The 27,589-nt window shown below is 46.4% G+C and overlaps 1 protein-coding gene across 2 annotated transcripts; it reads right to left on the bottom strand.

The window, feature by feature from the left end:
- DNASE1L3 (deoxyribonuclease 1L3) lies at positions 1-26,708 on the bottom strand. 2 transcript variants are annotated; one of them, XM_063645594.1, is made up of 10 exons: positions 26,216-26,708; positions 26,022-26,110; positions 22,670-22,904; positions 15,558-15,646; positions 12,824-12,913; positions 12,122-12,234; positions 8,292-8,404; positions 5,121-5,278; positions 724-820; positions 1-178 (listed from the first exon to the last, which is right to left on the bottom strand). In XM_063645594.1, exons 3-10 carry the CDS (start codon positions 22,805-22,807, stop codon positions 62-64), a joined length of 915 nt encoding a protein of 304 aa, XP_063501664.1. In that variant the 5' UTR covers positions 22,808-22,904; positions 26,022-26,110; positions 26,216-26,708; the 3' UTR covers positions 1-61. The 2 variants fall into 2 exon arrangements, with proteins under 2 accessions (XP_063501664.1, XP_063501665.1); XM_063645595.1 differs by lacking the exons at positions 12,824-12,913; positions 26,022-26,110; positions 26,216-26,708.
- Positions 26,709-27,589: the final 881 nt, after the last annotated feature.

The following is a 27,589-nucleotide window of genomic DNA, read 5'->3' as shown; positions in this document are numbered from 1 at the left end:
TATCTGTTAGAGACATTTTATTTAGAGGCAAGAAATGGTTAATAAGATGAGACCCTTGGATCTAGGAGCGTTTGCTCTTTGTTTTCTTCCTTAGAGTGACAGATTTTTTGCTGTTGGTGAAGGCCCTTGAAGACTGTAGTTTAAATTCAACTGGAAAGTGGTCGCTGACATCCAGGGCCTATAAGGAGAAAGGGGAAGTAGATATGGAAATTAGGAGATGCCTGGGAGATGCTTTCATTTTAGCGATGAGCAAATTCAGGACCAGGGAGGGGAGATGAAATGCCTGAAGTCACCCCACAGAACACACACTGGTAAGCGTCATTGCAAGACCAGCTCGATCAGAAATTTTGGAGGGGCCTCAAATCACAGAATTGTAGGCATTGAGAGTCCAGGTCTAGTGCCCAATGTTGTGTCTTCAGTGGTGACCTCAAAGGATGACATCAATCCATCTTTTTTTTTTTTTTTTTTTTTTTTTGAGACAGGATCTCACTCTGTTGCCCAGCCTGGAGTGCAGTGGTGCGATCTTGGCTCACTGCAACCTCCACTTCCTGGACTCAAGTGATCCTCCCACCTCAGCCTCCCAAGTAGCTGGGACCATAGGCATGCACCATCATGCCCAGCTAATTTTTTTGAATTTTTCATAGAGATGGGGTCCCATTACGTTGCCCAAGCTAACTCATCTTTCCAGGACAATGGCATAGAAAGACAAGATGGTAACCTTACCTCCTCTTCAGTCAGCTTGTAAGCTTTCTGGAAGTCAAAAACACTGTTTGACTTGGGAACAACAGAACTGACGATTTCTTGTCCTCTAAGCACAATCCTGGAACAAGGGGAGGGAAAACAGTTGTGTTAATCCAACCTGTGATTGCTGAGATCAAACCAAGGTCTGTGTTTGCCGTCTGGAATTAACTGAGCAGCCTGGCCCTTTCATGTGGCGCTCAAAGTCCAGAACTGGTTTTAGCCTGTGACCCTAAAGGACAGTGCCTACAACTGTGAAATAGGATCAGTCCCTGCCATGATTCTGTGGACACCAGGACACTGTCTCCCAGTGTGGGTAATGTCCTGGTGGAGTAGGAGAAGATTTTATATGACACATGCACACTATCCCACACAACAATGACTTGCGTACTGAGAACGCTGTTCCTTTTTCATTTATTTTTCACTTTCCCTGATTTGATTATGGAGAAATTCTCAGGGAGGTGCTGGTTTGTCTTTAATATCTCCCTCAGTCCCGCGTTGACAGAGAGTAGGCTGCCATCTCTGAGCAGCATTCTGCAGACAAGAGAATTAAGGCAGAATTTAACAATGCGTGATTTTCACTGGACTTAATTTTTACGTTACCTTCAATTTATGGCAAATGCTGCTGCTTTCTTATGCTAGTATCATGAAATTTCTTTTAAAAATTTATTTCAGCAAGAAATTAAGGGATGTAATGAAAAATATCGAGAAAAATCACAGCATGTGTGCTTTGCAGTAATGACAAAAAGTAAGAATGAGGTAGTCAAATGAGTTTTGGAAACTAACATATCCCAAGATGGGTGATGCAGTTGTGGTCTACGTGGTCCTAAGTGACTTCCCGAGGAATGGCAAGGTGAGTCAAACTGCCATTTCATGAGTGCCCACTGGGCCTTCCCCATTCTAATCAACAGTTTTGGTATCTGCATTTGCTAACATCACCACCACAACTAACTTTTTTTTTTTTTTTTTTTTGAGACACAGTCTTGTTCTGTCGCCCAGGTTGGAGTGCAGTGGCGCCATCTCAGCTCACTGCAACCTCCACCTTCCAGGTTCAAGCAATTCTCCTGCCTCAGGCTCCCAAGTAGCTGGGATTGTAGGTGTGTGCCAGTATGCCTGGCTAATTTTTGTATTTTTAGTAGAGACGGGGTTTTGCCGTGTTGGCCAGGCTGGTCTTGAACTCCTGACCTTGGGTGATCTGCCCACCTCAACCTCCCAAAGTGCTGGGATTACGGGTGTAAGCCACTGCGCCCAGGCTACGGTTTTCTTTTTTTTTTTTTGAGACGGAGTCTCGCTGTGTCGCCCAGGCTGGAGTGCAGTGGCGCGATCTCGGCTCACTGCAAGCTCTGCCTCCTGGGTTCACACCATTCTCCTGCCTCAGTCTCCTGAGTAGCTGGGACTACAGGTGCTGGCCACCACGCCTGGCTAATTTTTTTTGTATTTTTTAGTAGAGACGGGGTTTCACCGTGTTAGCCAGGATGGTCTCGATCTCCTGACCTCGTGATCCACCGGCCGCGGCCTCCCAAAGTGCTGGGATTACAGGCGTGAGCCACCGCTCCTGGCCCAGGCTACGGCTTTTAATTCAACCCAAATGGAAATTCTTCACATCAAGTTAGAGATTTGTGAAAGCTTTCTTTAAGACTCAGAAAGCAAAGCATGACATTTTTAAGGCTCTTCCATTTCTGAATTCTTCTAGGGATGTGCAGGACCAGGCCAGTGTTCATGTGAAGTTTTCACTCCAGGGTACCAGCCAGATCCTAGGCATCTTTGCATGTTCCCCCAGCACTCAGCACATGAGAGGTGTTCGATAAATATGTGAACATGGAACAAAGACTGGAATTGAGACCATCTTGTCTAATTCCATTTTTAAAACATCATTTTTATAGCTTTTTATTTTCTCAGTTTATTTAATTTTACTTTTTATTTTATTGTATTGAGACAGGTATCACTATGTTGTCCAGGCTGGAGTGCCGTGGCTATTCACAGGCATGTGATCATGTTGCTCTAAAGCCTTGAACTCCTGGGCTCAAGTGATCCTCCTGCCTCAGCCTCCCAAGTAGCTGGGATTACAGCATACGCCACCACAACTGGCCTATGACTTTTTAAAAGCCACAAGAGGCCAGGCAGGGTGGCTCACACCTGTAATCCAAGCACTTTGGGAGGCCAAAGCAGGCGGATCACCTGAGGTCATGAGTTCAAGACCAGCCTGGCCAACATGGCAAAACCCCATCTCTACTAAAAGTACAAAAAAAAAAAAAAAAAGCGGGGCATGGTGGTGTATGCCTGTAATCCCAGCTAATTGGGAGGCTGAGGCAGGAAAATCGCTTGAACCCAGGAGGTTGCAGTGAGCCGAGATCGTGCCACTGGACTCCAGCCTGGGCGACAGAGCGGGACTCTGTCTCAAAAAAAAGGAAAAAAAGGCACAAGAGTTATACATGTTGTTATAAGAAACAAAATTCAGAGCATCAAAATAAGAAATGAATCTTTAAAATGTCACATGTGATCCCACCATCCTTTGGGATACATGTGTATAAAATCAGGATCCTTTTAGTAAACATATTTTTCTAACCTGTTCTACCCCCCACCTGATCTACTGTGGCCATGTTGCCTTCTGATTCTTCTGTATCATTTTCAATCACTTCCTACTCATTAGCCAGGGGAGAAGAATGGTGCTGGAGAAGGGACTTGACCTACCCAAGGGCACACAACTGCCATGTTCAAGTGAGTGGCTATCGTCCTGGCTTTGCTGGAAGTCCTTCAAAATAGGGGGCGGGGATGGTCTGGGCACTTAGACCCCTGTAACTCCCCGCCTTGGGTTCCCACTTTGCAGGGTGATAACTTCTGCAAAGGAAACACCAGCCTCAAAAGCTCCAAGAGGAACAGGCTGGGCGCGGTGGCCTGTTTTAGTAGAGACCACCTGGGTAACACAGTGAAACCCTGTCTCTACTAAAAATACAAAAAAAAAAAAAAAAATGAGCCGATGTGGTGGCGGGCGCCCGTAGTCCCAGCTACTCGGGAGGCTGAGGCAGGAGAATGGCGTGAACCCAGGAGGCGGGGCTTGCAGTGAGCTGAGATTGCACCACTGCACTCCAGCCTGGGGGACAGAGCGAGACTCTGTCTAAAAAAAAAAAAAAGCTCCGAGAGGAAGTGAAAACGAGTGGCCTAGTGGCTCTCATGCAGATGGCCATCTCACACTTCCTCGTGGCAGGCTGAGCTCTGGGAACTGTGGCCACCACCTGGGACCAGGCTCCTAGAGGTTTCCCCACCTGTGGTCTCTGTGATGGAAGATCACTAACATTCACACGCCTCAGGCACTCCCCACTCTGTCCGCATTGAAGGAGCAAAGATGAAAGCTGTTTGAAAATCCCTGAAGGGACTTTAAAAAGCACAAGGAAATGCTAGGACTTAAATGTATGCATTTGCATTTAGGAATATGTAGCTAAAGCTTTAAAAGTATAAATACTGTTGCACTAATTGGTCTCATTGTTAGGGTTGCTTCCTGAGGAAATCATAAATACTTGCACAAAATGCACAGAGGATATTGATTTTAGCAGTATTTATAACAGCAAACCCTTAGTAATAACCTAATGCCTAATGACGGGGATTGGGCGAATCAATTGCGGTAAGTCTTTGTGATGGATCAATGAACAGCCCATGAATGTAATGAACACTTGCCGTATGCCAGGCATTGTGCTCGCAGCCTGACGTGTTATTTCATTTACTCCACATCGGATCTTCATGAGTGAGGCACTAGGATAATTTCCATTTTACAGGGGAGGAAATGAAAGACACAGAGAGCTTGTCTCTTGGTCACAGACATATGAAGTGGTAATGTCACGATTTAAATCCAGGCCTGTCTGATACCGAAGCCAGTGCTTACCTCTGCTAAGCTACAGTGCCCAGGGCCACTGCATAGGGTCCGGTGGTTCATACACTGCAAGTGGTACCCAGTAGAGGGGCCTGACATTTAATAGACTCAGCTCTCCAAGCCGTGTGCTTTTTTTATTTTTATTTTTATTTTTATTTTTTATTTTTGAGAGAAAGTCTCACTCTGTTTCCCAGGCTGGAGTGCAGTGGTGCGATCCTGGCTCACTGCAGCCTCCACTTTCTGGGCTCAAGCGATCCTCCCACCTCAGCCTCCTGAGTAGCTGGGAGTATAGGTGTGTGCCACCATGCCCGGCTAATTTTTGTATTTCTTGTAGAGACGGGGTTTCATCATGGTACCCAAGCTGGTCTCAAACTCCTGTACTCAAGCGGTCCACCCACCGAGGCCTCCCAAAGTGCTGGGACTACCGGCATAAGCCACAGTGCCCAGCCACCTTGCGTCTTTCCTAGTGCACACCAAGCACTGTGGTGAGCCAGCAGCACCCCGCAGGGCCTCCTACCTGTCATATGCACAGTTGGTGCTCTTCTTCACCGTGGTGTCCTCTTGGTCCCCAATCAGCCAAACAAACCTGGGGTCGGTCCTCAAGCGGATGTTCTTCCAGGCCTTCTTGGGGACGTAGCTGCAGCCAGCATTGAAGTCACCCATGAAAATGAAATTCTAAAAGACAAGATTTGGAACTGTCACCTGGTGGGTGCTGCTGCAGAATGCTTTCACGCAGGACTCTAGCAAAGACTCTGCCTCCCAGGCCCAGTAAACAACAGGATCTCTTATGGGCTGAATCATGTCTACCCCTTGCTCCCGTGCCGGCCAGATTCCTGTGTTGAAGTCCTAACCCCCAGCACCTTAGAATGCGACTGTATTTGGAGACAGAACCTTTCAAGAGGGAATTAAGGTAAAATGAGGTCATGGATGGGCTCTAATCCAATATGACTGGCGTTCTTGTAAAAAGGGGAAATTAGGACACAGAAAAATGGAGCAAAGACCATGTAAAGACACTGGAAGAAGATGGCCATCTACAAGCCAAGGAGAGAGGCCCCCAAAAGAAACCACCCCCGCTGGCGCGCCTTGATCTGGGACTTCTAGCCTCCAGAACGGTGACGAACTCACTTTCCATCGTTTCAACTACCCAGTCTTCACTATGGTACTTTGTTATGGCAGCTCTAGCAAATGAATACAAGGTATTTAAAAATTTCTTTTTGTTGTTTAAAATTGAGTCACAGCTTTGATGAGTCGATGACAGGCGAGTGCGTACCAGGGAGGGCGTTCTTAACAGGAAGGAGAATGTTTGCTGTTCTTAGTCACCACATTTCCATAATTCAGCATGCAGAGTCAGGTGTGGATAAAAAAAATTTCAGTGAATCTACTCCCTCACATCTTTTGTCCCTGGCTCAAACTACTGTAGGGTGTAAACATACGAATGAATCAACGCCTTTTGTTTTCAAGCAGGAAAAGTGAATTTGGGTGGTGTATTTACAACCCTGGCATCACTCTTTCTCTCCTATTGTTTTGAAGTTGGAAACTTATTTCTGTGAAAATTCAGTCCCTTGAGGAGGCGGGAGGCATCTTCGGGGAGGGGACCATCGAGTGAGCTGTCCACCCCCACCCAAGGCCACCAACAGAAACTTCCTATCTTGGAAGTATTTTTCCCTGCAAGCCTCTTGGAACAGAATTTTCAACATTCCACAATCCAGAGGAAGTGCCAGATTTCCTTGTTTGTGCTATTGTTTGGTGGGGCATTGCTGACTTTAGAGTTTTCTTCAAGAACATTTTATTTTGACCTTGGTGATCACAATTTTCCCCGTGATTGATGGGTTCAGTTGAGGACAGAGTGTCATCCTTAACGTCAGTGATCACCAGCTTCTGCTAATATAGACATGATTTGCTGAACCTGCACTATGTGCCAGGCCTAGCACTAGGTGTTTTTAAATTTACACCTCGAAGCAATAAACAATAGGAGGTACAAGGGCCCACTAACCTCTATAGAAACAGGATTGAGAGATTAAGTGACCTGATCTAGGCCACAGGACTGGGAGGTTCAAGTGGTGAAGTCAAGAATCACATCCTAGCCAGGCACCGTGGCTCACGCCTGTAATCCCAGCACTTTGAGAGGCCAAGGCAGGCGGATCACCTGAGGTCAGGCGTTAGAGACCAGCCTGGCCAACATGATGAAACCCCGTTTCTACTAAAAATATAAAAATTAGCCAGGCGTGGTGGCACACGCCTGTAATCTCAGCTACTCGGGAGGCAGGAGAATCGCTTGAACCTGGGAGGTGGAGGTTGCAGTGAGCCGAGATTGTACCATTGCACTCCAGCCTGGGGACAAGAGCAAGACTTCATCTCAAGAAAAAAAAAAGAATCACATCCCAATCTGCTTCACTGAACAGTTTCCCCTCTTGTTCACTTTTAGGCCACTGATGCCTCCCCACAGCCCAACACTCAATAGATGCTCAATACATTCTTGTTTAATAAGTGAATGATTTCATAATTTTTGGAAATAATGAAACTTTCTTTTGATCTATTTATTAATAAGCAATGAAATACACCCCTGGTCTTTTCCATGCCCCAGCTCTGATGGACTATGTTCACACTTTATTTGATTCATTTTGCATTTGAGCAGCAAAACTCAAGAGGAGGAAGGGGGATCACAGGAGTCACACTCCGAAACAAGAAAAGAGAAGTACAGAAGAAGAACTCTTGGGTGCACTTCCATATTTGCCAAGAGCTTTCACAGACCCTCACAGCCACCAGCGGTCTCTTCCAAAAATGGAAAGAACTGAGCCTATAGGGATGGCAAATGTGTGCCCCCTTCTGTGAAAACAGCACCCCCAGTTCCTTTGGGAGACCACCCATCCCTCCTCCACCTCAAACTATGAGTTTGGGGTGGAGCTGGGGTGGACACAGATTTAGCCAATCAGAGTATCTCAACACCATGATCACAATGATTGGTTCAGGGATGGACACCTGACCCTGTCAGAGCCAATGAGACTCAGTCCCACAGTATTTGTTGCCTTGTGGGAAAGAAAATTTATCAGTGGGTCTGGAGGCTGCTGGTGGCCATCTTGCCATCCCATGGGTGGAGCCAACCTGAGAATGGAGCCACACAGAGGAAAGGGCAACCAGGAGATGGAAAGGAAGAGACAAATCAAGCTCTGATTACCTTGTCTGAGCCCTGGATCCAGCTATGCCTGAAGTACTCCTGGACATTTCAGTTACACAAACGAATCAATTGCTCCTTTTTTTCATGAGCCATGTTAAAATTCTGTCCCTTGCAACTGAAACAATCCTGACTGCTCTATGCCTCACACTTCTCAATTGCAAAGTGGGAATGAGAAAGGTACTGTAGCTACCTCAAGGGATTATTGGGAGGATTAAATAAACTTGTCCATGTCAAGTCTCAGCACAGTGCCTGGCACTAGCTATTCACTCAGTAAATGTTGGCATCTGTTATTAATGGGAAAGTGTGGCAATTTCCAAGGCCCACATACAGGGTACCCAGGCAGATTTAGCAAGAGGGATACTTAGGGCTGAAGAAAGGCCTTAAAGAATGCTGTAAGTGGTGGTAGCCTGCACATGCCCTTCCCCCTCCCCCTCCCTGGAGAGGTACTCATCCCACTCAGGGACCAGAGCCTGCCCCTGCTAGATGGGAATTCGGCTGACACAGAGTCATCACCTCTGCCTTCCAGTGGTGTTTCACGTCCATGTAGACCTCAACCAACTCATCGATCTCTTTAACGGATGTCTCTGGGGTGGTGTGCAGGGGAATAATCACGAAGTCTTTGACAGCTGAGAAACAGGAAAGAAGCAGGAGTCACACACTTCCCCTGTCAAGGTCTCACAAACACTGCTGGAGGGAAACAGGCTCTCCCCTCCAGAAGGCACAGGCTGCATTGTCTGGGTCCCCAGTTCCCAGAGGGTACAGCCAGTGGCCGAGATTTTAATGATCTTGGGGTCATTAGGCTGCCTATTTTTAGTACACGAAAGACTCATTTGTCCCAGTTGCCCTTCGTGGCTAAGAGAAAGCTGATAGACTGTTGTAGAAAGTAAAAAAGTTCCCTCTTCAAAGTTTCCCTTCTTGTTAAAGAATAAATCGTAAGTGTTAGAAATAATAGTTTCTTTTAAAGACTGACTTCCTTCAAGCCTCCTTGCTTTGTGCTAATAACTCTTTGTTAAGCTCTATCCTGTATAGCTGTTAGACATGCTCACAGGCACGTAGTACATTCTATGTCCTTGTACCTTAACCAAGATATTTGTGCTGGACATTCCAGCTCACAGGCACATTCCAGCTCACAGCCTTTGCCCCTTCCCCATTTGGCATAAGCAACTTCCTCTTTTCCTTTGTTCTCCCTTGCCTTTACCTATTTAAGAAAGGTTTAAATTATTAGCCAGTCAGGTTAGCTTAGATTGTGTGGTCTGGCTCCAGCCAATACAGACAGGACACAGTAGCAGGGACAAGCTGAGTAAGGGACAAAAATTGCTTCCCTCCTTTATTCAGGTGTGCTCTTGCCATTGTTCCATCTGCAAGGAGCACCCTTTCTGCAGAAAGTAAAATTGGCTTGCTGAGAAAACTTTTTATCTGAATGTTGACATTTCCTTGCGGTACCAGGGAACAAGCATTCTGTTTCTAAATAAACATTTTACTTACAACAACTGTGTTCCATGCTGGCATTTTGAGTGCTTTTATTTTCCCCTTTTTGTGTGTGTGGCAAATCTGTATTTTCTTTTGTTTCTGATGCATTTTATCTCTCTTCTTTCTTTTTTTAATTAACAGGAAAAATTGCATATATTTATGGTTGTATTTTCTGCTTTTTTTTTTAAAGGTTTTCTTTTTTTTTGGGGGACGGAGTTTCGCTCTTGTTGCCCAGGCTAGAGTACAATGGCACAATCTCGGCTCACTGCAACCTCCGCCTCCCGGATTCAAGCGATTCTCCTGCCTCAGCCTCCCAAGTAACTGGGATTACAGACATGCACCATCATGCCTGGCTAACTTTGTTTTTTTGTTTGTTTGTTTTGTTTTGTTTTGTTTTGTTTTGTAGAGACAGGGTTTTTCCATGTTGGTCAGGCTGGTCTCAAACTCCCAACCTCAGGTGATCCACCCATCTCAGCCTCCCAAAGTGCTGGGATTACAGGTGTGAGCCACCACGCCCAGCTGGGAGTTACAAAAAGAGTATAAACTGACCCATCTCAGCCTCCCAGAGTGCTGGGATTACAGGCATGAGCCACCGAGCCCAGTCACACATTTTCTAATTTAAAAAAATTGGCCAGGCGTGTTGGCTTACTCCTGTAATCCCAACACTTTGGGAGGCTGAGGCTGGTGGATCACCTGAGGTCAGGAGTTCGAGATCAGCCTGACCAACATGGAGAAAACCTGTCTCTACTAAAAATACAAAATTTGCTGGGGGTGGTGGCGCATGCCTGTAATCCCAGCTACTCCGGAGACTGAGGCAGGAGAATCACTTGAACCTGGGAGGCAGAGGCTGTGGTGAGCCAAGATCACGCCACTGCACTCCAGCCTGGGCAACAAGAGCGAAACTGTGTCAAAAAAAAAAAAAAAAAAAAAAAAAATTGAGGTTTGTCAGTTTTATACTCCTTTTATAATTAAGAACAAAAGTTCCAAAAAGCTATTTAAAAACTAGCATGGTCTTCATGAAAGACTTTTGTGAAGTGTCTGAAAACCTTCCCCCACCGTTGGAGGACTGAGAGAGCCTGAGTGTGGCCATGTGCTTGAGCCTCGGAAGTCGCGCCTGGCCCACCTGCTAACAGCAGCTGTCGCCTTCTGAGCACCTCCTCCCGGGACTTCCCCTCATTCTTAGCCTGGATTCCCACTCTTACCTCAACAGACACGGGCCGTGGGGCGGTCACTGCTCAAGTCACACAGAGAGGAGCCAGAACTCAGCCCAGCAGGCTGCATCCAGGGCCCCACGCGTCCTCATCGCCAGCTCTCCTCCTCAGGCCTCCACTGCCCTCCCTCATCCTCGTTTTGGTCCCCCTAAATATTCCAGCCTCCTTCCCACTTCTGAGCTTTTGTGCTCACTGTGCCCTCCACGTGGAATGCCCTTTCTCCAGCCCTCTGTATGGCTGGCTTCTTCAGGTCACAGCCCAATGTCACCTCCTCTGTCTTGTCCAGTGCCCTCAACAGAGCCTGGTACATAGTAGGTACTGAAAAAATATTTGATTCTTGACTCCATCAAGCACTGCATAGTGGTTAACATGCAATGTTAACCACTGGCTGGGCACAGTGGCTTCACCTGTAATCCCAGCACTTTGGGAAGCCAAGTCTGGCAGATGGCTTGAGCTCAGGGGTTCAAGAACAGCCTAGGCGACATAGCGAGACCTATCTCTATAAAAAATTTTAACATGAGCCGAGTGTGGTGGTGCATGCCTATAGTCTGAGCTACTTGAGAGGCTGAGGGGCGAAGATAACTTGAGCCCAGGAGGTGGAGGTTGCAGTGAGCCAAGATCATGCCACTGCACTCCAGACTGGATGACAGAGCAAGGCCCTGTCTCAAAAACAGAAAAAAAAAAAAAAAAAAAAGAACATGAGCTCCTGAGGTGGTGGCCTGGGTTACAACCCTGGCCTGTCCATTTCAGTAGCTGGGTGACTCCATGCCTTTTTAAACCTCAGTTTCCTGAAATGTAAAGTGGAGATAATCCTACTCCCTACCTTGTAGTCATTGCAAGAATTACGGGAGGCTGGCACTTAGTCAGGGGCCAGTACAAGTACTGTTGTTAGAGTTCAGGGAGCAATCCATTTGGATTTCCTCACCCGCTGCAGCCTGTGGAGGAGTCTGCGATGCAGTGACTGGAGGGAGAGTGAGCCTCTAGGCTAGGGGTTCGCCTAAGCCATTGCTTAGGACTTTTTTTTTTTTTTTTTTTTTTGAGACAAGAGTCTCACTCTATCACCCAAGCTGGAGTGCAGTGGTATGATCTCGGCTCACTGCAACCTCTGCCTCCCTGGTTCAAGTGATTCTCCTGCCTCAGCCTCCCGAGTAGCTGGGATCACAGGTGTGCACCACCATGCCCAGCTAATTTTTGTATTTTTAGTAGAGACGGGGTTTCACCATGTTGGCCAGTCTGGTCTCAAACTCCTGACCTCAGGTGATCCACCCACCTCAGCCTCCCAAAGTGCTGGGATTACAGCCATGTGCCACCGCACCCAGCCAGGATTTTTAAAAAGGAAGGAAGAGTTGTACTTGACAGGAACCAAGGAATTGCAGAAAACAATTTCCATGAGCCTAAACTCTCCAAAGAGAGTGGACTACCATTGCTTCCAGAAAGTGGGTTCTGGGCTGGGGAAGTCTTGAGTCACGGCATTCTGAGAAGCAAGCCTGGTGCCATCACACTGAACTGCATCGTCTACATTGAGGTATTAGAAGCAATGCACTATCACATCCAGCCTAATGCCTCCCTAATGGGCTGCATCAAACTGAGCTCATGCTTAAGGCTGCTGTGAATTCATGGGCCGTTGGGGAGGTCCCAGAGAGAGAGGCCTGCGGGTCTTACCAGTGTGGGGGGACTGGAACCAGACCACAAAGGGCTCCCTGGAAAACACATCTGCGTCTCCATCCTGATAGTCATGGTAGTGATAACTCCTCTTCACAGACACCAGCTTTTCCCTGAAAGAAGGAAAAGGAAGTCCTCCCAGCTGAGTCAGCCCTTTTCTTACTACCTTCGGGAAGCCGAGATGGAGGTTCCCATGGCTTTCTTAGACTCCAGAGCAGGCTCAAGCACAGGATCGTCTTCCTGAGAACAAGGCTAAGTCAACCCTTCTCAACAGCCAGGGAGCTGTTGAGAATCTGGAAGCTGAAGATCTGAGCCATACTAGTTATCTGTGGCACCCACAAGTTAATGTTCACACTTAAGAAATTACTAGCAGGAAGAGGAAAAGAATACGAAGTTCAGGAATCAGCTGTGCTGAGAACCTCAGCTTTCCAGCCCTGGGCCAGGACTTGACTATGAGGAGTAAAGAACTCCCGGCCTGGCAACCATGGAGCCAACCAACAAATTAGGTGTTTGGAGACTCCTTGTGTTTTCAGCTTGAAGAGTTCATACTTTGCCTAAGCCCCTAGTTTTGACAGCAATTATTTTGATCGACACTGAGAATTGGTTAGAAATCAAAATTTGGTTTTGAAGAAAAGACATGCATTTTGATTCAATTCACGATTTATTAGTGGCTATGTTCCAGGGAGCATAGATGATACTTACTTGTAGAGAAAGGCATATTGTTCTTTATATGTGTTTCTTCCAAGCCGAGAGCTAATCACGTAGTTGTACGTTATGCCTCTCCTTGAACTTCTAGAAAACAAAGATTTTACACTGCATCTTGAAGAATAAACATTCCCCTACTGCACGTGTTACTTTCTTTCCAATATGCCTCCAGACACCCAATGGCATCATGTGGAAGGGCCGCTGTTCATCAAAACCTTTGAGTTCAATAAGAAGAGCCACCATTGATTGGCTGGAATGTGGCATCTGCCAGGATCTTTACAGCCATTATTTCTTGCCTTATGAGGAGAGTATTATCATTATCCCCTTTCTATGGTTTGCAAGTGCAAAGCTGGGATTTGAACCTAGATCCAACTCACCCCAAAACCCGCATGCTTTGGCCTGTACCTGTGGGAGGCCACTGAGACCCTAGAAGACAATCTGGGCCAGAATCAGTCCCTGACCCCACTCATGCCCATGGCTGCAGCTGTAGCTCATGCTTTCTGGTGGAATAAATGTCATCAGGCCACCTGTCTGTGTCCATGAACCACTCCTGAGCGTTTATGATAAGCAGGAATATTCTCTCCTCTGAAAGCCCTCAGGCATTTTTTTCACAAGCTTTGGGACCATGATTTCAATTCGCTGTTGTTTATATCCTGGGTGCTGGGGATACAGCCATGAAGTCCCACTGACCTTGCCCCTCACCTGCACCAGGGAAAGCGGACTCTCTCTATGTGTTTACCAAACCTGTGATAACTCCACTCTGGGCAGAGCCTAACACAGTTTCACTCTATCTGCTCACAAAAAGATCTAGGGCATGTCTAAAGCTGCAGCATATTCTCAGGTTCAGTTGGAAAAAAAGCAGAAGGGGTATTTAGGGGCCAACTTAGACCTTACAGAAATTCCTGGGACTTCAGATGCATTATTCTAAGGCAGACTCAGCCCCTGGGGCCCCAGGAGTGTGAACAGTAGGTTCTGCCGGGCTTCCACTTTGGGAAAACTGGCCCTATTTTGAACATAGCCTGCCAAGTCCTGAGTTAGCAAACTGCTTGTGGTGACTCAGTTGCAAAGTGACTAAGGCCCATCCTGGCTTGTGGGGGATAAAGGGACAAACAGGCTTGGCTCTGCCTGGAATCCACGACAATCTAGATAGGTTGGGGAGTGCCAAGACCACTGATGGTGAAAAGACTCGCCCCAGACTGACTGTGGTAGAGACGACTGGAACCCACTTGTCCCCTCAGTCCCCTACAAACCTGTCCCCTCAGTCTCCCATAAACCTGACTGGCGCCACTCCAAGGAAGGCTGAGATGACAAATAATAGAGCACTGGCTATGAGATCAGATGTGACGCAAGTTCAAAGGTAGGCTTGGCCACTTCCTGGCTGGGTGACTCAGGCAGGTCCCCCACTCAGTTCTCTTACTATAAGGGAAGCCCTTAGGCAGATTGACATGGATTCTTGCCTGTCCCTACAGTTGTCCTACACATTCCTTCCCTATGATGGATAAGCCTGGAGGCTGGGGGATGATGGCACCAGGATCTACCATCTCATCTCGCCCCTGCCCAAGACCCAGACATGGCTTTTGTTCAAAAGTCCTTATTAAGTGTTTCTTGCTGAGATGGCCAGGTGCAGTGGCTCACGCCTGTAATCCCAGCACTTTGGGAGGCTGAGAGGGGCAGATCACTTGAGGTCAGGAGTTCGAGGCCAGCCTGGGCAACATAGCAAAACCCCGACTCCACTAAAAATACAAACATTAGCTAGGCATAGTGGGTGCATGACTCTAAATCCAGCTACTTGGGAGGCTGAGGCAGGAGAATCACTTGAACCCAGGAGGCAAAGGTTGCAGTGAGCCGAGATCTTGCTGCCGCATTCCAGCCTGGGCGACAGAGTCTCAGATTTAAAAAGTACTAAAATAAGAAGCAAGTGCCCCTCGTTCCTTCACTAACCCCTTTCACCACAGCTCTCCGACCACACCCCCCAGAAGTAACCACTATTAACAGTCTGGAGAGCATCCTTCCAGTCTTTCATCTCTATGCACATGGAAACACAAACACACGCTTATTCATGTAACATGATGACTCAAGTGGGCTATTTTACCTGCAATTCTCAACTTGCTTTTTTTAATATATTGCGGCCATTATTCCATGCTGGAATATTTAGCTCTAACTTACTCTGTAGCAAGCACGATTTTTTTTTTAAGAGATAGGGTCTTGCTCTGTGGCCCAGGCTGGAGTGCAGTGGTGTGATCATGGCTCACTATAGCCTAAACCTCATGGGCTCAAGCGGTCCTCCCACCTCAGCCTCCCAGGTAGGTGAGACTATAGGCACGTGCCACCACGCCTGGCCACCAGCATGACTTTTAACGGCTGCATAATATTCCTGTGTGTGAGCATATTGTAATTTCATTATCTTTCTTCTACTATTGGTTTTTAATCTTTTCTCTTTTTTCCAACATTTTCTTCATAACTGTACTTTTTAGCTCAGCCTCATCTGCTTTTTTCATTTCTTTCTGTGTCCAGACCCGTCATCTATTTCCCCATTCTGTTTTATCATAGTAAAATCAACTGGTTGAAAGTTCTCAGGACCGTGGCTAAGGCAGTTGGACTCCTGGGCAACACTGGCTGTGTGAACTGGTGGTCAAGTGCAGGATCTCACATTACTTTCAGTTCCCAGGGGCTTTCAGGTGTCCTTGCACTTGACCTTGAGCCCTAGAGGGCCTACCCTTCCCCGTGTTACCTGTTCAGCTTCTCCATCAGTATGGGGCAGATCCTGTTGTTGCTGTCCTTAATTTCCATCACAAGTATGATGTCACAGCGTTTGATGATCTGCAAGAAAGAGAATTCCCAGGGGCTTGAGGTCATTTACCACAGATAAATAAAACCTTTTATTGGACACTTACTGTTTTTAAGTATTGCACTGAGTGCTTATTAAAATAATTTCTTCTCTGAACTAAATGAAGGATTCCCTGAGGTAGGTAGGTGCTTTTGTTATGTACATTTTAAAGAGGAGCGTGAGACTCAGAGAAAGTTGAGTAAATTACACTCCCAATCGCCCTACTAGAAAGTGGCGGAGGCAGAATTTGAACCTATGCAATTCAAGCCCAGAGCCCCTTGCTCATGACCTCCCCACAATATCCTGTCTCTTGGCTTTGCTTGAATAATTATAATAATAATAATAATAAATATTTATTAAGCCCTTAGTAAGCAAAGATAACAGACTGGATTAGAAACAAAGAGGTATAATTATAATATAATAATAATACAAGCTGACATTTACTGCAAACCTGCTCCAAGCCTTACAACAACCCTATGGGGTAACTATGCTTATTAGCCCATTAAACATAGGCAGAAACCAAGCTCAGAGTGGTTGAGTGACTAGCTTAAAGTCATACAGCCAGGATAGGTGGTAGAGCCAGGATTTGAACTCAGGTCTGTGTGACTACAAAGCCCACCATGTTGAACTGTTAAAATATAGTCCCGGCCGGGCATGGTGGCTCACGCTTGTAATCCCAGCACTTTGGGAGGACGAGGCGGGCAGATTGCCTGAGGTCAGGAGTTCGAGACCAGCCTGGCCAACATGGTGAAACCTCGTCTCTACTAAAAATACAAAAATTAGCCGGGCGTGGTGGCAGGCGCCTGTAATCCCAGCTACTCAGGAGGCTAAGGCAGAAGAATCACTGGAACCTGGGATGCGGAGGTTACAGTGAGCCGAGATCGCGCCACTGCACTCCAGCCTGGCGACAGAGCAAGACTCCGTCTCAAAAAAGAAAAAAAACCAAACAAACAAAAAATAAAAAAACAAAAACAAAACAAAAAAACCACAGTCACTGCTCTGGAAGACTCATAGTCCAGCAGGAGAGACAAATGGAAACAGCTAGCTATGATGTGAGGCCAAAACCAAAACAAAACAAAAACCTGCACTAAATAAGTCACAAGCTGTGGAAGTGTTGAGGAGTAATTAATTGCTTCTATTCGGAGGATTTGGAAGGGCTCTACGGTGGAGGTGACATTTGAATGGACCCTGAAAGATGAGAAGGCTCTCAGAGAGAAAAGAATATAGGAGAGGCTCCTTCAAAGTGAGCAACAGCCTGGAGGCCAGGGTGCAGACCGAGCCCACAGCCCTTTCTGTGACCAAGCCCACGGGGGCCTTTCTGTGTATGGGATCCTGGTGGGCTCAATGCCACAGGATTTGTTGGTCAAGGACAAGGCATCCCCAAGGTTGGTATCTTTTTCTGAGACAGGGTCTTGTTCTGTCACCCAGGCTGGAGTGCAGCTGTGTGATCATGACTTGCTGCAGCCTCAATCTCCTGGCCTCAAGTGATCCTTCTACCTCGGCCTCCCAAAGTGCTGGGAGTACAGGCATAAGCCACCGTGCCTGGCCCCCAAGGTTAATTATGTCCTCTTACACAGCCACCAAATACATGGAGTAGGAGGGTTATGCCAGTGGTCCTGTCTTTCAAGAGCACACATTCCAGTTCCATCTTCAGAAGGACTGAGTGAAAGACACCAGCACTCACCTGCCCAGGTGCCTCCATGACTGGGGGTTCAGCCTTTAGGAGGCTGCCCCAGGCGGGAGGTCCACCTGTTTAGTGACTGATGAGGAGAATAACGTCCTAAGGCTGGAGCCTTCCATGGACAGCTTGAACTCCATGGCATCAGCCACGCAGGGCTCTCCTGGGAGCTGGTAGCCGCTGGCCAAGCCAGTCTGCCGATTTAGTCACTGTGACTGCCACACCTTTCTGGAAGGCATTTTCAAATATGTACACCCTTTGACCCAGTTTTTCCACTCTGAAGAATGTCTTCCTGCGGGGCGCTGTGGCTGAAGCCTGTAATCCCAACAATTTGGGAGGCCGAGGCAGGCAGATCACCTGAGGTCAGGAGCTCGAGACCAGCCTGGCCAATATGGTGAAACCCTGTCTCTACTAACAATACAAAAATTAGCCAGGTGTGGTGGCGCATGCCTGTAATTCTAGCTACTCAAGAGGCTGAGGCGGGAGAATCACTTGAACCTGGGGGACAGAGGTTGCAGTGAGCCGAGATCACAGCACTGCACTCCAGCCTGGGTGATAGAGTGAGACTCCAACTCAAAAAAAAAAAAAAAGTCTCTCATTGTAAGGAAATATCCACAATTTCTCTGCACCTCAGGTTCCTCATCTATAAATTGGGATGATAATATCAGTCCCTCATGGGGTTGCTAGAATAGTGCCAGCCATATAGGAGACATGAAACAAATTATTATTACCTGTACAGATCAAAGAGAAAGATGTATTGCAACAAAAAATTGGAAACAATCTAGGTATTGCCAAACAGAAAATCACTCAATGAATTATGTTGCAAACACAGGATAATGCATTATATAGCATTAAAGCCATGTTTTAAAAGAATATGAACATCATGGGAAATATTTATAATATAAAGCAGAATATAAAACTGATGACACAGGATGGTGTCCGTGCTGTGAAACCCATGCAGACTTACATATGCCTGTAAGAAAATTACCCAAATGCCAACAACTATTACCTTCAAGTGACAGGGTAATGAATGATTTATTTTCTTCTTTACAGGTTTCTGTATTTTAAAAATAATCTCTAAGGACTATTTTCATTTTAAAATCATTGTTTAATTTAAAAAAAAAATTAAAAGTTAGATCTTTATAATTAAAATCGAAGTCTTATTTAAAAAAGAAAACTGCTTGATGGAAGGAATTGTGGGAGGTAATGGCCAAAATTTATCAGAATATGACAGGTGCATTTCTAACTAACTTATTTAATATAAGTTAAATGAGTTGTCTTATATAACATGCCTAATATGGTGCCTGACACATAGGAAGGGCTTCATAAGAGTTACCTCTTATCATTGACTCATCAGTTTTCTTTTTTTTTGAGACAGAGTCTCACTCTTGTTGCCAAAGCTGGAGCACAGTGGCGCAATCTTGGCTCACTGGGTTCAACCTCTGCCTCCTGGGTTCAAGCGATTCTCCTGCCTCAGCTTCCTGAGTAGCTGGGATTACAGGTGCCTGCCATTATGCCCAGTTTTTGTATTTTAGTAGAGATGGGGTTTCACCGTGTTGGTCAGGCTGGTCTTGAACTCCTGACCTCAGGTGATCGGCCCCCCTCAGCCTCCCAAAGTGCTGGGATTACAGCTGTGAGCCATCGCGCCCAGCAACTCATCAGTTTTCATGATAACTCTTTGATGCTAGTCCTTAATGCTAGTGTAGTTGGGTACTCTGAGGCTCCAGGAGGTTTAGTAATTTGAACACAGAGTGAATACAGGACAATAGGTTATCTACATTACAGAGCACCTTCTTGACCACTATATTTATTTATTTATTTTTGAGATGGAGTCTTGCTCTGCAGCCAGGCTGGAATGCAGTGGTGCAATCTTGGCTCACTGCAACCTCCACCTCCTGGGTTCAAGCAATTCCACGCCCAGCAAACTAGCTTTACTAAAAATTAGTATTTTTAGTGGAGACAGGGTTTTTCCATGCTGGCCAGGCTGGTCTCGAACTCCTGACCTCAGGTGATCCATCCGCCTAGGCCTCCTAAAGTGCTGGGATTACAGGCATGAGCCACCGCGCCCGGCCAAATATTCCATTTTCTAATCCCTCTTGACACATGTTCTCCCTGCTCAAATTTCAGACCAGGAGCTCAAGAAGAGGCTCCCAGGATGAGAGCCCCAGGGAGAAAACCTTCCAGAGCTGAGACCTGAAACCCTGATATCTCCCTGACTAAGGCCAAATTCCTGACTCTGTTCACAGGAGGGGAAGAGGAATTTCTGGGTTGTGCTCGCCTAGTGTTCAGAGAATTCAAGCAAGGTGTGTTATAAGTGGGCCTGGGGAGAGGGAAAGAGATGGTCTGGAGGGGTCTTAAAATATCCGGAGCAGGCCAGGTATGGTGGCTTACACCTGTAAGCCCAGTGCTTTGGCAGGCTGAGGCAGAAGGATCTTGAGCTCAGGACTTTGAGACCAGCCTGGGTAACACAGTGAGACCCCATCTCTACAATTTTTTTTTTAATTAGCCAGCATGGTGTGTGCACCTGTAGTCCCAGCTACTCAGGACGCTGAGATGGGAGAATTGTTTGAGCCCAGGGGGTCAAGGCTGCAGTGAGCTATGATTGCACCACTGCACTCCAGTCTAGGCAACAGAGCAAGAACCTGTCCAAAAAAAAAAAAAGGAAGGAATAGAGAAAGAGGAAGGAAAGAAGGAAGGGAGGGAAGGAGGGAGGGAGGGAAGGAGGGAGGGAGGGAAGGGGAGGGGAGAGGGGAGAGAGAGAAAGAAAGAGAAAAAAGAAAGAAAGAGAAAAAGAAAGAAGAAAAGAAGAAAGAAAGAAAGAAAGAAAGAAAGAAAGAAAGAAAGAAAGAAAAAAGAGAAAGAAAGAGAAAGAAAGAAAGAAGAAAGAAAGAAAGAGAAAGAAAGAAAAAGAAAGAAAAAAGAAAGAAAGAGAAGAAAAGAAAGATCTGGGGCAGAGGGTGGCTTGTGAAACCCTATTTCCTGCCTCTAAATAGGGAGCAGCTCAGCATGGTGGGAAGAGCCTGGGCTCCAGCCCTCCCTCTGCCACTTACGTGCTCCACAACTATTTGGGCAACTCACTTCACCTCTGAGTTCCATTTGCCTCCTCTGCAAAATGGGCACAATAATCAGAGTGGCTGTGAGGCTGGATTAAATACTGCACATTAAGGGCCTGGCACATCGCAAGCACTCCTGAAATGACCACTGCTCTCTGCTGTAAGCTCTGTGAAGAGGGAGGCAATGCTTCCCACAGCCACTGCCACATCCTTAGTGCCCTGGTGTGTCTGACGCAAGGTCTAGCTTCACTGAGCATTTGCTGGATGAGCAAGCTCTGTTCTTTAAGGACACACTTGAGAACGCACAGACAGGGGAGACTCAGCCAGGGAGGGGTCAGCATCTGGAGGGCTGCCCATGGTATGCGGGGGCCAACCTCAAGATGGAGAAGGCAGGCGTCCCTCACTCTCCAGCCTCCCCAGTGCAGGTCAGAATGATGGCAGCATGATGCTGCTGAGTCTCTGAAGCGATAAATCCGGGATGGAAGAGTGGAGAAGGCATCTCAGCTTCTATGGCTGGGCTGCAGGGATGTGTTTGATCCTGGCTCTTCGCCTTACTGGCTATGGAAACCTGGATAAGGGGCCACTCTCAGCCTCTGTTTTCTCAGTTATGAAGTGGGGGCAATATCACCTAAGTCATAGTATTAAATCAGAATATAGAATTCCTGGCCTACAGGAGGTGCTTAGTCAATGGGTGCTAGACATAATCCTATTCTGAATGCCTGGCATTCTCGGGTGACTGTGAGTGCCCTGTTGGGTGGCTCTTGCAGTGTTTTGGGGATGGCCTTTTGGTAGGATGGGGAGGGTGAGGCAGCCTTGACAAGGACTTCAGACATGCTCTGCAGGACACAGCTGCTCAGAGGAGATGCAGAGTTCAAGCCCCCATGATGGACTCACCAAGGAACCAAAAGACAGCCGGGTTGCATCAGTGAGGAAGGAGATGGGAACTCGGTGGCTACCCAGGCTCCACGGGCCATGTGTGAAGTGGGGAAAATCATTGCCTTGCATTGAATAATCTTGTCATGGTTCCCACAGGCTTGGCATTGCTATCCTGGCTAAACAACACCATCTAGAAGGCCTTGGGTACCTCCCAAAGGGCAGGGCCACCCGGGTCTGAGAGGCTCGTCCAAATAAGAACAGAGCCTGCCAGTCCTCACTCCAATCCTCCTTCCCGATAAGAGCAATAGCAGCGGCTCTGGCTCATGAATACCCGCCTTGCTGCAGGCTCTGCTGGGCTCCTCAGGCACCCTGAGTTCTCTTCACCAGCCAGTGCTACAGGTGGTATTTGGGCGTGGTCGCCATTTTACTGAGAGGAGCTGGTGGTTCAGGGAGGTGCAGGGCCTCCAGAGCTCACAAGTCTGGTAGGTGGAATCTGGACCCAGGGCTCCTGGCCCCCCTACCACACCATGGTGCCTCAGGTTTCCTAAGGTAATAAGTACCTTTCCAGAGTCCTGGGAAAGGGTTAAGTTGCCAGCATCAAAAATAAATTAACCTGTAGGATAAAGGGAGTCAACTGACTCCAGAGAAAGCAAGCAGTGTCCCCAGACATTGGGTATATCACCCAAGGAAATCGTAAGCGAAGGTGGAAGGATTGGGGGAGTAGAGGAGGGGGAGAGAGGAAGGAAGGAGGGGAAGAAGGAAGAAAGAGAAAGAGAGGGAGGGATGGTGAGGATGGGAGAGAGAAGGAAGGAAGGAAAAAAGTAAGGAACGGAAAGAAAGAAAGAAGAAAGAAAAGACAAAGAAAGAAAGGAAAGAAAGAGAAAGAAAGAAAAAAAGAAAAAGAAAGAAAAAGAAAAGAAAAGAAAGAAAAAGAAAGGAAAGAGAGAGAAAGGAGCTGGGCTTTGCTGGTGAAAAGGAGTAGCTGTATAAGGTTATGTCATCTTTCTTTGCTCATCACCTCTACATGGGGAGTAATAGTCCCTCTTCATAAAGATTATGAAATGAAACCATGTGCTTATAGTGCCTGATACAGGCATTCAATAAATAGCAATAAAAATCATAACAGCTAACCCTTATCTGGAACGTATAATGAGCCAGATACTACATTAAGAGCTTTCCTTTTGCCAACTCCTGTAGTCCCCCCAGCAACCCTGGAGGGAGCCATTGTTAGCACCCCTGTTTTAAGATGATGGCAGGAGTTACAGAGAGTTGAAGTGGTTATTGTTCCAAGCCAGCTTCTACATTCCGCCTAAGGGCCAACTTTAAGTTCCTTGAGTCTCTTAAAGTCTGAAGACAGGAGAGAGGGTGTGAGGGGTGTCTGGGATCCTCTTCCCAGGAAAGGGGCTCACCTTCACAATGACATCCATGGCATTCTGGTCTTCCTGCTTGCTTTCCCCAAAGGACCTGACGTTGAAGGAGCAGATCCTCAGGGCCAGGGCGCTGTGGATGGAGAGGAGAAGCAGCAGTGGGGCCAGCTCCCGTGACATCCTGGCACTGCTCTGGCTTCAAGACTCCGTGAGAAGACAGCAATGCTTGGAGTGCCGGATTCTGGCCACCTCCACAGGCTCCACTGACTTATAAAGCCTGCAGATAACAGGAATTACTGGATTTCTCGTTGCAACTTTCAGTTCTCTGAGGAACTGAAGATCATGGGTTTTAATCCCCAAGGAAATACAGATACATTGGGCTAGCCTTTTAGGAGCCCCTATGTTCGTCACCCTGGTGCGGAAATTGGCATGCCTCATTTAGGCGCCATCCTCCACAAAGTCACTCATATCCCAACCGGGAGCCAGCTCTGACATCTAGTCATCGGTCCTGCGGTTGCATGCCATGTGCCTTTTCCTGACAGTGGATGAACTCGGAAGTGGTCCACCCTAGAGGGCACCTGAGGTGACGGAACCTTCTGCTGGGGGACAATGAGGCAGGAGGCATGGGAAATTCTGCTCGGTTTTCTCTAAATCACTGGGATTTGGCGGCCTGCTGTCCTCAGACACACCCAGACTGTGACTCTAATTGCCCTGGTGGTGTAAAGTAAGGTCAAGAGTAGTTTGAATTACTTAATTTTTTAAGGCAGTTTTACTGTACAAATACTAGCAGTGTGTTGCCAGAGAAAGCAATTGGGGATCTGACGGAATGGATGAGGAAACTGTCCCTGGACTCTGCGAGCAAATAGCCCGTGAAACCCATGGAGAGACCCATGATTCAAGCTGATATTACTTTAATATTGGCGAGAGTTGTGTGACCCTGGGAGAGAAAGGTCTTGTAAGAACTGTAGGATATCAACTCAGGCAAAATGACTTTTAGAGATTTGGGCAGGAAACTATGAAGATCTGTAAAGCAAAAAAAAAAAAAAAAAAAAAAGCAAAATCCAATCAAGGTATATTAATGGACTTTGGCAAAGACAATTCTGTGAAAAGAGTAGGGAATAAGAATAACTCCAAGCCAGCATCGGGGTCTGCGGACCAACCCCTCTTATGGTGATGGGTCTGTGGCCACAGCCACAGGGAAAACTATACATCTATCCCCAACATACATCCAGGCAGCATCCTGGCCAAGCATGCCAGGAATTCTATAAGATAACCCCAAATAGTACATGGAAGGAAATGGTTTCCTGAGTTCGTGCTCCAGTGAATCTCCCTGTTGTCTGCAACCTAAGACCTCGGGCCTGGTTGAATCTCTGGTAAAAGGTGGCTCTGGGCCAGGTGCAGTGGCTCACTCCTGTAGCCCCAGCACTTTAGGAGGCTGAGGTGGGTGGATCACTTGAGGTCAGGAGTTCAAGGCCAGCCTGGCCAACATGGTGAAACCCCGTCTCTACTAAAAATACAAAAATTAGCCGGGCATGGTGGAGGGTGCCTATAATCCCAGCTACTTGGGAGGCTGAGGCAGGAGAATGGCTTGAACTTGGGAGGCAGAGGTTGCAGTGAGCCAAGATTGCACCACTGCACTCCAGCCTGGGTGACAGAGTGAGATTCCATCTCAATGAAAAACAAACAAACAAAACAAACAAACAAACAAAAAATAGGAGCTCTAGGGAATGGTTAATTGTCTTTCTTGGTGAATGGGCATCTTCCAACCAGAAAAAAGATTTAGAATTAAAGTGTAGAAATGTTTAAGAGACTCAGAGCCATGGTATAATCTTTTTGTGTGTTTTAAGATGGAATATGCAGTATTTCATGGACTTAACGAGAGCTGCTTGGCCAACTATATAGAAAATCTTGTAACTCTCTTATAAAATGTGCACGTGGTAGGGTTTGATTCCGATTCATGACTTTACGTTGAAGCCTTTGTCTGAATACAGTTCTGGAACATTTGTAAACACTTTAGGTTATCATCAATGTTTTGTTTATTAGAATTCAAATGATTTAGTATTTTTTAAAAGTAGCTTTTTTGTTAGTTCAGACAACTGAAGAACTTTTAAAAGAAAATAGGGCATCTTAAATAAAGTATAAAATGTTTATAAATCAGCCACAAACCCCTTATAAGTAATTATTTAGGTTTGTTGGGTTTAGGATTGGCAGATTTAACAAATAAAAATATAGAACAGTAGGTAGATTTGAACTTGGGGTAGTTCATATTTAATTGGGCAACTTGTATTTTATCTGGAAATCCTAGCTGGATTTATAAAAAGAATGAGAACTTTTGTAAGCTGAACTTAAAAGCATGGCATTTTCTTTTTTTTTTCTTTTAACAAAGTTTTTATTTTTAATTTTTGCAGGTACATAGTAGGCACATATATTTATGGAGGCATGGCATTTTCTAAGATAGTAATCATTCCATCAAAGTCCTAGAAAAGTTCTTAGTTCCTAGCATTAAAAACAAGCTAATGTGTAGAATAAAGAAAGTCAAGTAATCTGCTTTTTTTTTAATTTCCAGCTTTGACAATTTGAGTATTAACTTGAAAAAATAAAGTAAACCTCTAAATAGTGGTTTCTGCATAGAAACTGCCCTTGAGGACTTAAAAAAGAGTCACATGAACAGATTAAGAGATGGACCCCATTCTCGAATTAGCACATCCATAGAATAAAATTGGACCTTTTAAAAAATGCCTGGATTCTGGAAGGAAAATTCTAACCACCAAATTTAACTGAATCCAACTTGGTGCAGGTGCTGCATTAGGGCTTTCTGTGTTTCATCTCACCCCATAGCCCCCAAGCCCTTCCTATGGCTACTTTATTTTAAAGATGAGCAAACTGAGGCTTGTGCCCAGGGAAACAGAGCTAGCATGTGGCAAAGCTGAGATTCAATCTCAGAGTGCTGACTCCAGATTAACCTTCTCACCCACCAAACCAGGCATACCAAAACCTTAATGTGGAACACTGCAGGGTGCAGGGAGGGATGCAGGGCATGAGATGAAAGGAGGACTTCCACTTTTTACTCTATATACTTGTGTATTGTTTGATTTTTTTTTTTTTTTTGCAAAAACATGTACTTCTTTAGTAATTACAGAAAAAGAAAAAAGTGCTAAAAGCTTTTCATTCTTTTAAGCAGGTTAAACAATGCCCATGCAAACACGTTTTCTGTCTTTGTGTGCAACTGAGTCAAAGGAAGCTTTCCCCTACCTCCAGGAGTCATTGACCCCACCTCCAGAAGGTTCACTCCAACCCCTCCATGTAGTACTGGAGGACCCAGGGAAGACAGAAACCCTGTCTCATCCTTCAGTTGGCTTCTCTTGCTGGGAATTGGGAATTTTGAGGCACTTGCCTAACGCCTGCTGACAGCCCCGGGGTCTCCATCTTTGGGATGAAGTTTCCTGCTCCATATACTTGCAAACACCAGTCTCCAAGATGCACCTGGAAGAAAAGATAAATATGCATCATTCTTTCTTGGAGATTTAGAATGCACATTAGCATATTAAATGTTCTGAGAAGTCCTGTAATTATAAAAAGCCGCTTAACTGTGTTGAAACGGGGTGTCCAAAATTTATTATCTGCGGAGTCCTTTTCTTCATAGAATTCCTTGGACTGTCTTGAGCAACATCCACTCTTGGGAATACTGTCCTTGATTGTGCAGTGACAATCGGATCCCCTCAAAGTCTCAAGGTCTTGTCCTGGTCAGTAAGTCCCTGCTGAAGAGCTCCATGCATGTCACATGAATGGGCCGAAATGAGGATCAGGAGTTCAGACACATGGCCCCCATACAGCAATCCACTATGGGCCCTGATGGTTCAGGAGTCAGTGGAGACTGATATGTTGCGCAAAGGCTACCTTGGAATTTGAGAAAGGCAAGATATGGAGATTTCAGGAGGAACAAAAGTGTCATAGGCTGAGTCACCCAAAAGCAGCAAGAAGAAACAAGAAGCCTGCAGGAAAGTCCCCACTCCTGGCAGAAGACAAGCCTCGTGATCCAAACAGGTGTTTCCAGTGACTGATGCTGGTCTTTGTCCAAAAATGAATGAGCATTAACAATAATTTTGTAACATATGCAAAATGCTCCATCGTCATGTTTCACAACCAGCTTAGAGTTTGCGGGGAGGAAGGTGCATTAGTTAAGGTTGTGTAACTGTGACAAACCTCACCTTTGCAGGGTTGTTTCCAGATGATGACACACTCTGGGTTTCAGCCTCAAACACTATCTTCCACACAGGGCTGTGCCTGGACTTCAAGAGTCACTTTCTGAAGGGCAGGCCTTCTCTGATTAAAATCCTTCCAGGGCTTTTATTGGTCAAAGACCAAACTTCTTAATGTGGCCTCTACCTGTTCACATTTCCCAGGTCATAACACTCTACTCCCCTCTTCCTCCCCCACTGGTCTGCCCTTGCACTGCCTGGCTTTCTGTTCCTCCCTCAGGGCCTTGGCACAGCTGTTCTCTCTGCCTACAGTGCTCTTCCTTCCTCTGGCCTCAGGGCTCAGCTTAAATGTCACACCCTCAGAGAAGCCCTCCTGGCCTCCTGACCCCATCAGGGTCTTCCCTCTTCTTCTCTCTCATGGCGCCCAGGTCTTTCACTTCATGGCATGCACTATAACATCTTATTATCTCTGAGCTTGTGTGTTTCCTTGTCTAAAGTTGTCTCTCCACCAGGCTGCCACATAGAGGCAGGGGCACCTTCGTGTGTCTGTGCTGCCTGGAACAGGATTGTCATGTAGCAGCAGATGCTCAATAAATCATTGCTGAATGTGATGTATGATGCTCTAATGGACTCCAGAGACCAGTTCTTTTTTTTTTTTTTTTTTGAGACAGGGTCTCATTCTGTCACCCAGGCTGGAGTGCAGTGGTGCGATTTCAGCTCACTGCAGCCTCAATCCCCTAGGCTCAAGTAATCTAATCTTCCT

The sequence above is a fragment of the Symphalangus syndactylus genome, chromosome 1 (assembly GCF_028878055.3).
Source record: "Symphalangus syndactylus isolate Jambi chromosome 1, NHGRI_mSymSyn1-v2.1_pri, whole genome shotgun sequence".
Classification (NCBI taxonomy): Eukaryota; Metazoa; Chordata; class Mammalia; order Primates; family Hylobatidae; genus Symphalangus; species Symphalangus syndactylus.
This window is presented reverse-complemented; position numbering and strand designations above follow the sequence as displayed.